This window comes from Callorhinchus milii, unplaced genomic scaffold (assembly GCF_018977255.1).
Source record: "Callorhinchus milii isolate IMCB2004 unplaced genomic scaffold, IMCB_Cmil_1.0 Scaffold2, whole genome shotgun sequence".
NCBI lineage: Eukaryota > Metazoa > Chordata > Chondrichthyes > Chimaeriformes > Callorhinchidae > Callorhinchus > Callorhinchus milii.
Genome location: NW_024704743.1, coordinates 82,444,016 through 82,459,541, shown reverse-complemented (window position 1 = coordinate 82,459,541; position 15,526 = coordinate 82,444,016). Strand labels below are relative to the sequence as shown.

Below are 15,526 nucleotides of genomic sequence, written 5' to 3'. Positions count from 1 at the left end.
ACAATAGCAGAATGACCAATTTTATTGGAGTAATTCTTGGACAGAGGGATAAATTATTTTTGAATAGTGCCACGGTACCTTTAATATCCACCTGAACTGGCAAATTAGGACCACGATTTAACATGATCCAACAGCTACCACTTCCAACAATTCAGGACACCTGCAGCATTGCAGTGGTGAATCAATCTGAACTATATGAGTTCAATTTGGAATCACTTGAAAATATGCACATTCATTAGCTGTCTCTGCACATCATCCCTTTTATTTATAATTCCAATTGCACCTTATGGAGTTTTTTTATTTTCTGCATTACTTTCAGTATCACTCAAACGTGATCTTTGCATACCCTTTTTTTTTAAAAAAAGTGTATGTTTCTGTTCTACTGCAACAACAAATAACACTTACAATTACTGCAAAATATCACACCCTCAAAGTGGCACATCCTCACAACACTGGTCAATGGGAAGTAAAAAAGCAATAGCTGGGGAATGATTCCTCTTATGAGAAATTGCCTACAATTTAGTGCCTTCCACAGTGGCACTAAATTAGCATTTGGAGGCTTAAGAAAGTTAGAAGAATTCTGGCAAATTCTGCCCCCAAGCATATGTGCAGTTTTGCCTCAGATGGTTGCTAGATATTTTTCTAAACCCCCAGCATGTCATAAAGTTCAATTTAGTCTTTTGGAAAACAATATGGACAATGAAGAAAGTTCCCCTAACTGGTTGGTTATCTCATTAACATTCTTCTCTTTGACTATATAATTATAATTCTGAAGGGAAAGGAATTTAATGACCCTCAGATATAACATTTTTTCTTTGACAGCTATGGGTATTTCCCCTCTGGTGAAACCTGGGTACATGATTATAGGATAGACTTACGTTTTTAAGCAGCTTTCCAGGTCAGTGATAATAATAATCCTTGTACTTGATATAGTGTCTTATCACCTCTTCTAAATGTATCAAAGCACTTCACAGAATATATTGTAAAGTGTAGTGACTGTGTATTTTGTGGGAGATAGTTCAATTGCGCACAGCGGTGTCCCACAAACAGTCGTGGATTGAGTGACCATTTATTTTTTAAAAGGAATTATTACCCCCAGAAAAGCAATCTGCCAATCGACTAACAACTGGGTTCCTATTTACTGCTCGGTAAACAGGCTTGTGGAGTAAGGAAACTTGCCCAACATTTCGCCCGCTGGAGATCGAACCCAGGTCTCTTCGCTTGCGAAGTGAGTGCTCTAACCACTGAGCTACAGGACTCCAAGGACACAGAAAGGTAAAGCAAGCTGACTAGTCACCTGCAGATTCAGAGCCTCACCATTCGTGTTACAGTGAGATCGGAGAAACTCCTTTCTCGTTCCCAAAAGTTCTGTAGGATTTTCACCGGTGACCTGAATGGATAGACAATGATCTTTTGGCCCAGTTAATGTCCAGAGGAGCATCCAGCAGAATTTGAGCCATGGTTTGATTTATAAAATATTTCTTTTAATTAATTATCCCTTTTTGAAAAAAAGGTAATTGCATTTAACGTTCAAAGATATAAGATGACAAAAAACACGGATAAGGGTTTCAGTAGTCAGGATAAGCTTTGATAGCCTTTGTTCCAAAGAAGGCCACCATGACAATGAAACTCAGTGAACAGGTATGAAATTCAGATCAAAGCGAACAGAACGTCCTGTATCACCAGGTGTGGTAATCGAGAAATAGACAATAGGATCATTATTATTATTACACTTATTGTTGTCGATTAAGAGTGTGAATGAGGTTAAGAGATATGTGGGACTATAACTGCCCAGGTTGAGGATGTACTACCCCAACATTGAATGTATTCAGGAGTACAATAAACTCATCATTCCAAGGGAAAGTGGCTCAGTGACAATTTATCCCGAGTGGCTGATTAGGCATCGGTCCTCCCGGGCCACAAGGGGTGCTGTGACTGGTGCTGAGCTTGGGTGTGCACACTCAGATGCATTGCAGAGGCTTCTGGTCTATCGGAAGGCCACGCGGTGGCCTCTCGCTCTGTCCTATCACAGAATCGGGCGGGAGGTCACGACGCATTTAGACCTGGTGACGAGTTAAACCAAGTTATTACCAGGACTTCACAGTATGTTGTCTTTACATCTGTACCCAGCAGAGGGAGCTATTCATGAGGTAAACACTGTTGTCTGTTACGCAATGAATCAGGTTACAAAGTGACTTCTCACACAATAATAATAATAATAATAATAATAATAAAAATCTGTGCGTTTGGTGTAGCACCTTTCAGGTTGGGAGGACGTCCCAAAGGACTTCACAGGATTTACTGTGAAGAAGAGTGACTGTGTATTTGTAGGCGAACACGGCAGCACAATCGTGCACAGCAATATCCCACACACAACCATGAAATTAATACATTTTTGATTTGTTGTTGGCCATTGCATTTAATGTTCAAAGACATGAGATGACCAACACTGTGGGGACTGTATGTGGAGGTACTGTGTGTAGGTGGGGGGGGGGGGGCTGTGTGTGTGGGGGGGGTGTGTGTAGGTGGGGGGGGCTGTGTGTGGGGGGGTGTGTGTAGGTGGGGGGGGGGGGGGCTGTGTGTGGGGGGGGTGTGTGTAGGTGGGGGGGGGGTGTGTTGGGGTGTGTGTAGGTGGGGGGGGCTGTGTGTGGGGTGTGTGGGGGGGCTGTGTGTGTGGGGGCTGTGGGGGGTGTGTATGTGGGGGGATGTATGTGGGGGGGGGGCTGTGTGTGTGTGTGTGGGGGGGTGTGTATGTGGGGGGATGTGTGTGTGGTGGTGGGATGTGTTTGTGAGGCACTGCTGTACATGTGGGGGGGCTGTGTATGTGGGCGGGGCTGTGTATGTGGGCGGGGCTGGAGGCGGGGGGCGGGGCTGTGCTGTGCTGTGGGCGGGGCTGTGCTGTGGGCGGGGCTGTGCTGTGGGCGGGGCTGGAGGCGGGGCTGGAGGCGGGGGGCGGGGCTGTACTGTGGGCGGGGCTGTGCTGTGGGCGGGGCTGGAGGCGGGGGGCGGGGCTGTGCTGTGGGCGGGGGGCGGGGCTGTGCTGTGGGCGGGGCTGTGCTGTGGGCGGGGCTGTGGGCGGGGCTGTGCTGTGGGCGGGGCTGGAGGCGGGGTGTGGGCGGGGCTGGAGGCGGGGCTGTGCTGTGGGCGGGCTGGAGGCGGGGTGTGGGCGGGGCTGGAGGCGGGGCTGTGCTGTGGGCGGGGCTGGAGGCGGGGTGTGCGCGGGGCTGGAGGCGGGGCTGTGCTGTGGGCGGGGCTGGAGGCGGGGCTGTGCTGTGGGCGGGGCTGGAGGCGGGGTGTGGGCGGGGCTGGAGGCGGGGCTGTGGTGTGGGCGGGGCTGGAGGCGGGGCTGTGCTGTGGGCGGGGCTGGAGGCGGGGTGTGGGCGGGGCTGGAGGCGGGGCTGTGGTGTGGGCGGGGCTGGAGGCGGGGTGTGCGCGGGGCTGGAGGCGGGGCTGTGCTGTGGGCGGGGCTGGAGGCGGGGTGTGCGCGGGGCTGGAGGCGGGGCTGTGCTGTGGGCGGGGCTGGAGGCGGGGCTGTGCTGTGGGCGGGGCTGGAGGCGGGGTGTGGGCGGGGCTGGAGGCGGGGCTGTGCTGTGGGCGGGGCTGGAGGCGGGGTGTGGGCGGGGCTGGAGGCGGGGCTGTGGTGTGGGCGGGGCTGGAGGCGGGGTGTGCGCGGGGTTGGAGGCGGGGCTGTGCTGTGGGCGGGGCTGGAGGCGGGGTGGGGGCGGGGGCTGGAGGCGGGGTGTGGGCGGGGCTGGAGGCGGGGTGTGCGCGGGGTTGGAGGCGGGGCTGTGCTGTGGGCGGGGCTGGAGGCGGGGCTGTGCTGTGGGCGGGGCTGGAGGCGGGGTGGGGGCGGGGCTGGAGGCGGGGTGTGGGCGGGGCTGGAGGCGGGGTGTGGGCGGGGCTGGAGGCGGGGTGTGGGCGGGCTGGAGGCGGGGCTGTGCTGTGGGCGGGGCTGGAGGCGGGGTGGGGGCGGGGCTGGAGGCGGGGTGTGGGCGGGGCTGGAGGCGGGGTGTGGGCGGGGCTGGAGGCGGGGTGTGGGCGGGGCTGGAGGCGGGGTGTGGGCGGGGCTGGAGGCGGGGCTGTGCTGTGGGCGGGGCTCTGGTCGGGGTCTCGGGTCGGGATGGAGAGCTCTTTTGCCGCTTTTGATGACTCGCTTTTCGCGGGGATCCCGGAGCGGAGGCCGGAGCCGGGGCCTGGGCCGGGCCTGTACCAGGCCAGACTGTGCGGCCCCGAGGTAACCACTGCCCTGAGCGGCTCACACCACACCCGGGGACAGAGCCCCGCCAGGCCCCGGGCCCGGGGACAGAGCCCCGCCAGGCCCCGAGCCGCTCACAGCCAGGCCCCGAGCCCGGGGACAGAGCCCCGCCAGGCCCCGGGGACAGAGCCCCGCCAGGCCCCGAGCCGCTCACAGCCAGGCCCAGTGAGTGAGTGGGTGACTGTGAGTGTGTGTTTGAGTGACTATGAGTGTGTTTGAGTGAGTGTGTGTTTGAGTGAGTGTGTGTTTGAGTGACTATGAGTGTGTTTGAGTGACTATGAGTGTGTTTGAGTGAGTGTGTGTTTGAGTGAGTGTGTGTTTGAGTGAGTGTGTGTGTGGGTGAGTGTGTGTGTGGGTGAGTGTGTGTTTCAGTAACTGAGTGTGTATTTGAGTGAGTGAGTGTGTGTTTGAGTGAGTGAGTGTGTGTTTGAGTGAGTGAGTGTGTGTTTGAGTGAGTGTGTGTTTGAGTGAGTGAGTGTTTGTGTGGGTGTATGTTTGAGTGAGTGTGTGTTTGTGTGACTGTGTGTGTTTGAGTGAGTGAGTGTGTGTGAGTGAGTGTGTGTTTGAGTGAGTGAGTGTGTGTTTGAGTGAGTGAGTGTGTGTGTGAGTGAGTGTGTGTTTGAGTGCGTGTTTGAGTGACTGTGTGAGTGTGTATTTGAGTGAGTGAGTGTGTGTTTGAGTGAGTGAGTGTGTGTGAGTGAGTGAGTGTGAGTGAGTGAGTGAGTGAGTGTGTGTGAGTGAGTGAGTGTGTGTTTGAGTGAGTGAGTGAGTGTGTGTTTGAGTGAGTGAGTGAGTGTGTGTTTGAGTGAGTGTGTGTTTGAGTGAGTGTGTGTTTGAGTGAGTGTGTTTTTGAGTGAGTGTGTGTTTGTGTGTGTGTTTGAGTGAGTGTGTGTGTGAGTGAGTGTGTGTTTGAGTGAGTGTGTGTTTGAGTGAGTGAGTGTGTGTTTGAGTGAGTGAATGTGTTTGAGTGAGTGAGTGAGTGCGTGTGTGAGTGAGTGTGTGTTTGTGTGGGTATGTGTTTGAGTGAGTGTGTCGGTGTGTGTTTGAGTGAGTGTGTGGGTGTGTGTTTGAGTGAGTGTGTGGGTGTGTGTTTGAGTGAGTGTGTGGGTGTGTGTTTGAGTGAGTGTGTGGGTGTGTGTTTGAGTGAGTGAGTGAGTGTGTGTTTGAGTGAGTGAGTGAGTGTGTGAGTTTAAGTGTGGGTGTTTGAGTGTGTGTGAGTGAAGCCCTCACAGCACTGAGCTCAGTACTCAGAGCTTTGTCTATGTTTATAAACATGAATAATAATCCTTGCACTGAAATGTAGCCTCTTATCTTGGCTTTCTCAATGGGACATTGCTGTGAGAAAGGGTCTTGTTGCATTCTTCTGTGAAATTCACAGTCACTTTATAGCTCTTTGAGATGTCCTATGGGCGTGAAAGGCAAAGATGGGTATTATTGTAATGTCATCAAAACACCTCAAATGATTTTTTACTGTCAAGTCCAGTGACTATTTTGTATTGTGTGACAATCAGTTACATTAACGTGATAGTCAATTACATTAATGTCCTGCAAATTCCCAGGTATGCATGGAAAAGTTCCCTGTAGAATATTTGGGAAGAATGTGCAATCTCTTCCTGGGGAGGAATGCGCCCTGCTTACCTAACTCTGCAGTATTTGCTGCAGATTGGCTGGAGCCAAGGGGTAAGTGTTGAGGGTACTGCTGAAGTATAACCAGCCAAACCAATCACATGCCTGTTTTTACAGTTGTTGTTGTTGTTTACCCAGCAATAAGTAGGAACCAGTTGTTAGTCGATTGGCAGATCGCTTTTCCGGGGTAATAATGCCTTCAAAAAATTAAGGAATATATATATATATATAAATAAATAATAATTTGGTCACTCAATCCATGACTGTCTGTGGGACTCTGCTGTGCGTAATTGACTGCCACATTTCACCCACAAAATATACAATCGGTTCACTTTGCAGTATATTCTGTAAAGCGCTTTGAGATGTCTCAAAGATGTGATAAGGTGCTATATCAAATACAAAGATTTATTATATTATCGCTTGTCATTGATAGCACTGTCCAGCAACGTTCTTTTCTGCTCATCTACCCAGGAGCAATTTGGGCTTCCAGGTTAACAGGTTTCCAATTCTCTCTTAATAATGGTTTGTACCAAGATCCAGCTGGAATTTCAGCCCTAAAAAGAGGCAGTGTGGAGTACAGAGCTCTGATGGAGCACAGGTCTTCATGTCAAATCATTCCCAAAGATGCTGGGTCCCGGGGTCCTCATCAAGTAGTACAGCTAGTTGAAGCTCCACTTTGGTTGTTTGAACTCATAGTGTAGGTGTGAAAGGCGCGATATCAAATGCTTAGGATGGTCCAAGGGTTCTAACTAAGTACGACAGATGATTAAATTCACAGTGCAGAAGAGGAGGCTGTTCACCCATTATATCTGCGCTGGCTATAATACACCTACCTGCGCAGACTTTCCATATTTGCCCCCAAATTCCCTGTCACTCCACTTCACAATATTTCCTGTGAAATCACCTCCCTAAAAATACCTCACTGCCCAAAGCTCAGGAAGTTGGGCGGGGGGGGGGTGCGCACAACTAAATGAAGACAAGATTGGGTTGAGTAGTAGCCAAAGTTACAGTGCTTGTGCTAATGCTCACTGTATATGCTCATGGATTAGGAATGTTTAGTAGGGCGAGAGCACCTGTGCGAGATATTTGAGCTGGAGGCCCAAATATCTCCATGTTCCAATTGCAGAAAACAGCGGATTTGGCCGCCTGAAAATAGAGATAGTGGGTTAATTCAGCCAGTATTGTGTAATAAGCAGTTTCAGATGCTGCTTCTTGGCTGATAAGACGACAATTCTCTGCAGTTCTGGATCAGGCTGAAATCCAAGATGCAGAACAAGGTTTTTAAAATAAAATCTCCCAGGGTGCAAACCATTATATTAAGCTGTAGGGATGTTATTCTGTCTTTAAACCAGTCGATTATTAGCTGAAATTCCGTGCCTAATCCGTTATGAAATGTTGCAAATTTACCCTCCGTATGCTGATTGCTTTTCTCACCTGTAGCCCCACGTTTAAAAATGTGTTCACCTGATCCCTGCTCTTTCCCTACTTCTTTGAGAATGCTACCATTTAGAGCGTACGGGGGAATCCCATCATATCACTCCCCCTGCCCTCTCCTGTGGACCTGCGCTAACTGGAAGTGTGGTAATTTTTTTCTGCCTCTCAAGGCACAGAGCCTCATGGTGGGATATTTTGTGCAAGCAGCAATAATTTTCCAGTACTTGAACCAAGCAGTCATTCTTCATGTTTCGCCCACAAAATACACAGTCCATTTACTTTACAATATATTCTGTGAAACGCTTTGAGATGTCTCAACCACGTGATAAGGTGCTATATCATATTCAAGGATTATTATTGTGATGATGTGTGAACCTGGACAGAGAGTGCTAGCAAACTATCTGTTGAGCGTGATGGCATCACATATGAGCCTGATTTTGTTCATTTAGCTGTCCACATTTGTACTTTACAGCAGGGATTGTATCATAACAATGTGATTGTTGTTACCCTCTCCCAAGCCGAGATGCACAGCATTTCAGGACTTAATGGCTTCGGCAATTGAGCCTTTGAGGGAGCTAATGACTACTTCTGATGAATATCTTGCTTATTTCTCTGGTAAAATTCAAAGTGAAGCAAGGCTGGGTACAGATAAGCTGACTGAGGAAAGCATTTCAGCAACGCTTGTCTAAATGTGAGCACTTTTTTCACTTTGAGTTGCAGAGCATATAGTGTGCACATCTCCATGATTAACTGTTGAATCAAGCAACATTTTAGGGCAAATCATTCTCTTCAAATGAATACTGTGTTCCTGGTTGAAGGATTTTATGCATGACCATCAGTCACCCCGAAAAAATTGAGAGAGTGTCTCAGAATCTAATCAGGTGTTCCTTCCTTTCATACATGCTATTTATTGCCTTGATTGAAATTAAAACACACAAAGTAGTTTTAAAATGATATTAAACGGCATCTCAGGGTTATGTATGAAATTCCTCACACTCACACAAATATCTGCCTTGTAACGTGTAATTAATTTGACTCAGCATTTTTGTGGAACATTGCTGGCTCAGATTGGCTGCATAACAACATTGTATATTAAATACAAAGTTATCTGTTTCCAGATTGTGATTTGTTTTTGACTGTTTCATTGATTTAAATTCTGCCAGCCTTGTGATCCATGTTATTTCCAAGAAATGTAGAGCTTTTTTCCTAGGGATCCTGAATTATATTCTTCTCCTTATTCAATGGATCTCCAAATTCAAAATACAGTAAATGACTGCTGGTCTCTTTTTGGGAGGTTGCTGGTGCAAATTAGCTGCCATGTTTGCCAGTACAATAAAACATTCATTTCTGATCAATTTTTCTTTATAAAATTCTTTATAAGAATTAGATTTTTACATGAAAAGTGCTACAGTATATGTGAATGCAAATTGTTGTCTAAATAGAATAATTCCAATTGTTGCTGTGTTTTCCGGGGTGGAGAAGAAGAGAAAGAGATGTTAAATTGAAGCAAGATGTTATATAAAATGACATAGAATGATAGATACAGCATGAAAACAGCCCATTTGTCCCAACCAGTGTGTGCCGGTATTTATTCTCCACACCAGACAATCTTTCACACATATTTTCACTGATAATTGGAAACTCCTATTGAACCTGCACATTGTCAAAATTGTTACGTCCAGGGGAAAGCGAAGCAGTACTTGGCAAATTCCCAACTTAGTCAACCTGTTGGAACGAGCTCTGTGCTGCCTGCTCAGGGACAGTACTAGGTAAAGACTGGAAACGACTCTCCTTAGTTATAACAACTTGCACCTTTCATAGGGTAACGTCTCGCCTTAGCAAGTTGGAAAATAGAAGGGGTAGAAAGGAATAGTTTTTGAGAGAGATTTTTGATAGCAGAGAAGGAGGGTTAGGGGTGGAGGGATTTTGTGAGAGAGTTTGGAAGAGAATTCCAGAGAGAGGGACATAAGTGGCTGAACCCTCGGCTGTCAGTGTACTGTGGGAAATGCCCTGTAACATAAAGAAACGAGTGAATGAAACTACAACAACTTTGGAAAGAATTGTGAGTTTGGGCTGCAGGGTATTCAGTTATCTCAACATGAAACTGGTCTGAAATAATTTGTGGTATTCATTTAAGCCGCTTATGTCCTTCCTTATATCCAACTGTCCAGTGCCTTGGGACGTCCTCCCGACGTAAAAAGTGCTATACAAATGTAATTTTGCATCGTATGTACAGATGTTGCATCTTTCTGGTACTTAAACAATTGAGCCTTTCTCAATGTCTGTATTTGAAGGTTTTCTCTTATCCATTCATTCATTTTTTGGAACAAAACTAACTTTTCTCCCCACTGCTGAATGCTTCTGCTTCTGGTCCTCGTGAGAGCAGGTTGCTTTCTAGGACACTACCTTTGGTGTCGTTGTACATGTGTGAGAATGGCATTGAGTGCCAGCCGGCTACAGTAGAGGGTTTCACAGCTGAGCCTGACCTCCTCACCCTGCTGCCATGTGTGCATTACCAGTAGAAGGTGCTGAAGAAGGATAAGGATAGTAAACACAGCTGATTTTAACTTCTAAATCTTTGAAAGGCTTTGGGGCCAATTTAGACTGATCTGTCCACTTCACTACCCCTTCAGGACTGCCCCCTATTCATTATTTCTGATGATGTGTTATATCTGAAGAGTTAACTTATTTTTCAAATGTTGATCAATCTGCTGTGCATTTTCAGCAATTTCTGTTTTGGTAGAATTTGTAGAACAATACTGAGTGGAGCCATTCAGCCCATCGTGCTCAGGTAAACTTTCCCCCACTGGAGTTATCTACTCTAATCACTGTACCTTTTCATATTATTTTTACAGATATGCATTCAGTTCACCTTTAAATGCTGCTATGAACTCAACCTCATCAGGTCTTTGTGATAAAGCAAAGCATAGCGCTGAGATTTGAGATATGAGTCTACATTTGATGAAGGTTTAACTCAAAACTTTAGATCACTTGTCCATGCTGTTTTTTTTTAGTGATTGCATCTTCCCCGCTATCTCTATTTAAATTAGGCTGGCTGTCGTGAAGCGTTTAGTTTTAATTTACTTTTCATGTTCAGAACATATTGGAAGATACAACAGGCCTGATCTAACATTGGCTGTTATTTTGTAAGCCATTCCAACTTTGTTTTCAACATTGTTGTCTGATTAATTACAGTGGTTTAGTGCCGAAATATGCACCGATGATGACGTTGAGAAGTTGACAGCATTGAAATTTCGAGGCGATTTAGCATTCAGACGTCAACAATATCAGGTATCTGAAGGTCCAAATGTTTATTAGAAATATATATTGTGGTAGTTATTTGTGTAATATTCTAATCATTGTTATATTTGCATAAAGCACATTTTGTTCTTGGCCATAGAACCATACTATTTTCATCACCAGAAAATTCAAGTGGTTTAAATATAGTTGCAAGATCACAAGAGAGATTTAGCTGAAGAAGACCCTTTGATCAATTTAATCTCATCCTTTGAAAATAATCACCCTACTGACCTCCCATTATAATATCAAGTTTTTTTTTAAAAATCCAACATTTTGGCCTAAAACACTTTTTCTGGTAACCATTTTCAGTTGTTAATTACCCTCTGGGTAAAGAAATACTTCACCATGTCTGTCATGAAATTGCTTTTTGCAACCCTTCTGCTGCCTTTGGATCCCATTTAAAATTGTATGTACCTTGGTTTTGCCCCCTTTAATATGTCTTAGTCCTTTTAGTTAACTTCTGTACTGAAGGAATCTGATTTGAAATTCATTTTTAAAATATTTTTTCAGGGGATTTATAGATTTTCAAATATACTGTGTGTAATTGTAAAAGATCATTTGATTGTATGTTTATTCACATCTAGGCTCGACTCCCTATTTGTCGGCCTTCCTAACTCTTCCCTCTTCAAGCTGCAGATCATCCAGAACTCTTCTGTTTGTATCTTCTCTCACACCAGGCTCCGTGACCCTATCACCTCCTCTCTCGCCTGGCTCCACTGGCTCCCCATTGCCCCAGTAGATAGAGTTCAAAATCTTCATCCTCGCTTTCAAGGCCCTTCACGGCTTTGCTCCTTCCTACTTCTCTGACCTGCTAATCCCACACCAACCTATCCTCTCCATCTACTCAGCAGGCTCCGGCTTGCTCCACATCCCCCACCCAGCCACCCCACCATCGGTGGTCCGGGCTTCAGCCTCGGCCCCACCTTTTGGAACTCCATCCTACAACCCTTCGCTTTGCTCCCTCCCTTACCTCCTTCAAAGCACGGCTGAAGGCCCTCCTTTTCAACCGTGCCTTTGGCCACTCTCCTACACCTACCCTCCCTGCCCTCCACCCCCCTGATCCCAACCCCTGCTTGGGTCCAAATCCATGACTGTCCAGCGCCTTGGGATGTCTTCCTCACATGAAATGTAATTTGTTGTTGTTTTGTTGTGTATAATACTCTCAGTCATTCCTTTCTCATTTGCCTCCAGAAAGCATTGTGTGAATACACGAGTAGCTTGGCCTTGGTCCCAGAGACGAACATAGGTTTGAGAAGAGACCTGCTGGAGGCCCGAGCTCGATGCCTATGCTTTTTGAGCAGAGAGGAAGAGGCACTTGAGATTGCCCAAGAGTTGGTCAGTCTTAATGTCTAGTACAGTGTGAAATTATGAATTAATAACTATTAAAACCTTTCCTAGTGTTAATTAGTACAAGGAATACATCAAGGAATATCTGAAAATTCATTGTTTAAATAGACAGCATTTCCGTGGCCTAGATCATGACTTTGTCATTGATTTTCTTTGCTTTTTAACACTGGCTGCCAGCACCTGATTTGGAGGAACAGAATGTGTAGATTAGGGCAGATTTAAAGTAGTGTGTGATTCTAGATATTAGTGAAGCTGTTTATACTACGTCGCCCGACTCCGACACTGTCTCACACCACAGGCTGCCGAAAGCCTCATGCATGCCTTCATTACATTGAGGCTCGACTATGCAGCCTCACTGCTTGTCGGCCTCCCCAACGCCTCCCTCCGCAGACTGCAGATCATCCAGAACTCTGCAGCCGTATCCTCTCCCACACTAAGCTCCCCGACCGTATCACCCCCATACTTGCCCAACTCCACTGACTTCCCATCGGAGGATACAGTTCAAGATCCTGGTCCTCACCTTCAAAGCCCTCCACGATATTGCTCCCCCCTACCTCTCCAACCTCCTAACCCCCTACCATTCCACCTCCGACGCATCTCCTGTCTCCGCCAATACCTCTCTCCGAAAGCCGTTGAAACCCTGGTCCATGCCTTTGTCACCTCTCGGCTGGACTATTCAAATGCCCTCCTCGACAGCCTCCCCTCCACTACCAATCATAAAATCCAGATTATACAAAACTCTGCCGCCCGCATTCTTACCCGCACCAAACTCCGCTCCCCGATTACCCTAATCCTTGCCAGAGCGCACTGGCTCCCTGTCCCAGAGAGGATCGATTTCAAGATCCTCACCCTTGTCTTCAAATCCCTCCACTCCTCTGCACCCCCCCTACCTCTCTGATCTCTCTCTTTATAACAGTGCCCGTTGCCTTTGTTCCACCGGGTCTGGCCATCTCCTTGCTCCCCGAGTCCTCCGCTCCATCCTCGGTGGCCGTGCCTTCAGCCACTATGCCCCAAGGCTCTGTAACTCCCTTCCTCACTCCCTTCACTTCGCCCCCTCTCTTCCTATTTTCAGGTCTCTGCTGAAGACCTTTCTTTTTAACCGCACCTTTGGTCACCTTCCTCCCCTCCCCCTGGCTCGGCCCTGGGATCTGTTACTGTAAAGCTCTTTGAGACACCGTCCGGCATGGAGGGCGCTATATAAATCCAAGTTGTTGTGGTTGTCAAAGCATTCCTTCTGCTAATTAACAAAAGAAACCACATAGTTTGAGAACAGTGGCTGTTTTTGTAAACAAATGCAGTAGCCATTTGCTCCAGTAGCTCCACTATATTCAACCATGAAGTGATTAACTACTTTATTTGAGGAAATGTTGGCCAGGAAACCAAGAAAAAAATCCCTTCTCTTTTTAAACATTACAACAGGATTTTTAACGTCCATCTGAAGAACAGGTAAACAGGACCTGTTTAATGCTTAATCTTAAAGTCAGTATCTCTGACAATTCAGTGACATTTACTTGCAGTTCAAGTTCTGAATTTCTGATTTCAAGATCCTCATCCTCACCTACAAGGCCATTCCCGGCCTTGCTCTCTCCTACCTCTCCAACCTACTATCCCCCTACCTACCTGCCCGTACCCTCCGTTCCTCCGGCTCCGGTCTGCTCCACGTCCCCCGCCCCAACCGCCCTACCATCGGTGGCCGGGCCTTCAGCCTCTCAGCCCCGAGGCTCTGGAACTCTATCCCCCAGTGCCTTCACCGCCTCCTCCCTTTCCTCCTTCAAGGCCGGTCTCAAAACCTTTCTCTTTGACCGAGCCTTCAGCTCCCCTCTCGACTCTCTTCCCCCTTCTCGCTCCCTCCCTTCCCTCCCCTCACCCTGACCATTTCCCCCATCCTCACTCCCTCCCTTCCCTCACCCTGACCATTTCCCCCCTGCTCGGGTCATGACCCAACTGTGCAGCGCCTTGGGACGTCCTCCTGACGTGAAAGGCGCTTTATAAATGGAATCTTGTTGTTGTTGTTGTTGTGAATTGAAAGTTGAATCCACAACCTTCTAATCCAGAGGCATCTTATTATACATACTGTACATATATATGTGTTCTCCCTCCCTCTGCCTCTCCATCCCTTTTTCCCCCTCTTCAAAAAATGTAAAAAACCACAAAACTATGGCGAATTAGGAGGGGAAAAAGATTTCCTGGAAAGTTCCTCCCCAGCTCCTAAGCATTTTATAAAGTACCCTTGAATTGTGTATTGTTATTTAATGATCTATATTTTTATTTTCTTTGATAGAGACTCGAGGTAACGAACACAGACCATCTAACAGCATTGCTCAACCTCCTTATTCTGATTTATCAGAGTGCTGGGTGCTTGACTAAAGAACTTTCTTGCCTGCAAGAGCTAGTTTCATTGCATCCTTTCAACCCATGGTCCTGGAAAAAACTGGCTGCAACTTATCTGCGTCTTGTTCAGGGCATATCATCTCCAGTGGGGTTAACAGTCCTGACCCACAAGAACGTACTCTGTACCAAACAAAAGTCAATTGGTGTAACATCAACGGAGACTGAAATCTCTAAAGCTTCATCTCAAGGCTGTACGCGATCAAAACTTCTGAGTGAAAGCCACATAGGGCAAAGGGATTGTGCCAGTCTGCTTGAAGAAGAAAATGGCAACTTGGCTGCAGACTGTAGAAAGAGACCACAAGGAGCAGAAAACAGCAGCTGCTTTCTTTCAGGTGGTGCAGATCACGTAGAATGCAGCTCTGAGACACGAGTAAATCTAGATGACCTATGGCTTTTCACATGCTCCTCCTTGGTAAGAGCAAGGTAAGCACACAATATAATAATAATCCTTACATTGATATAGCACCACATCTTCGATACGTCTCAAAGTGCTTCACAGAATATACTGTGAAGTGGATTGACAAAATATACTATAAAGTGGTATATATAAAGTATATTTTGTGGGTGAAACGTGGCAGCCAATTGCGTATAACAGAGTGCCACAAACAATTGTGGATTGAGTGACCAAATTATTATTAAAAATATTTTTTTAAGGGTTTATTACCCCCGGAAAAGCGATCCGCCAATCGACTAAGAACCGGGTTTCTACTTACTGCTTACTGCAAGGTAAACAGAAGCGTAAAGAAACTTGTGCTATTAGTAACACAGTATTTCACATGAGAAATACTGTGTTAAGAAGATGTGCCATTTCTCTATCAAATCTGTCATACTGTATGTTGACCACTACTGTAAAGTCATGAGTAATTACACTCAAGTCACCTTGTTTGTGAATAAGTATTTATCATTTACCTTGGTAACCTTCAAATTTCCTCATCAGATGAAAAGCACTTTTTAATTTATAATAGTTTTTTTGATACTTCATGACTTCTACTTAGGAGTGTGCCTCAGTGTACCGATATCTCAATTCAGATGAGTCTAAACCATGAAGTTTTTTTTAAATTGATTTCTCTTCAGTTGAAACTAGTTCGGCCTCAAAACACAGTAATTACTCTTTACAGTATTTCTGGTGAAGCGCTTTGGGATGTTCTCCTGAATGTGAAAGGTGCTATACTA

At 46.6% G+C, this 15,526-nt stretch overlaps 1 protein-coding gene across 7 annotated transcripts in view; it reads left to right on the top strand.

Moving 5' to 3' along the window:
* Positions 1 to 2,009: 2,009 nt before the first annotated feature.
* zgc:101716 (uncharacterized protein LOC492784 homolog) overlaps positions 2,010 to 15,526 on the top strand; it is a 29,202-nt gene continuing 15,685 nt past the window's right edge. For 3 of the 7 annotated variants that reach the window (XM_007900556.2, XM_007900554.2, XM_007900555.2), the window contains exons 1-4: positions 4,082 to 4,234; positions 10,511 to 10,606; positions 11,807 to 11,950; positions 14,244 to 14,765. In XM_007900556.2, the coding sequence (XP_007898747.2) occupies positions 4,121 to 4,234; positions 10,511 to 10,606; positions 11,807 to 11,950; positions 14,244 to 14,765 (876 nt within the window). In that variant the 5' untranslated portion in view covers positions 4,082 to 4,120. Of the gene's footprint in view, positions 2,151 to 4,081; positions 4,235 to 5,821; positions 5,936 to 10,510; positions 10,607 to 11,806; positions 11,951 to 14,243; positions 14,777 to 15,526 lie in introns of those variants that run through there. The other 4 variants (XM_007900549.2, XM_042332072.1, XM_007900551.2 and 1 more) reach the window with 3 other exon arrangements.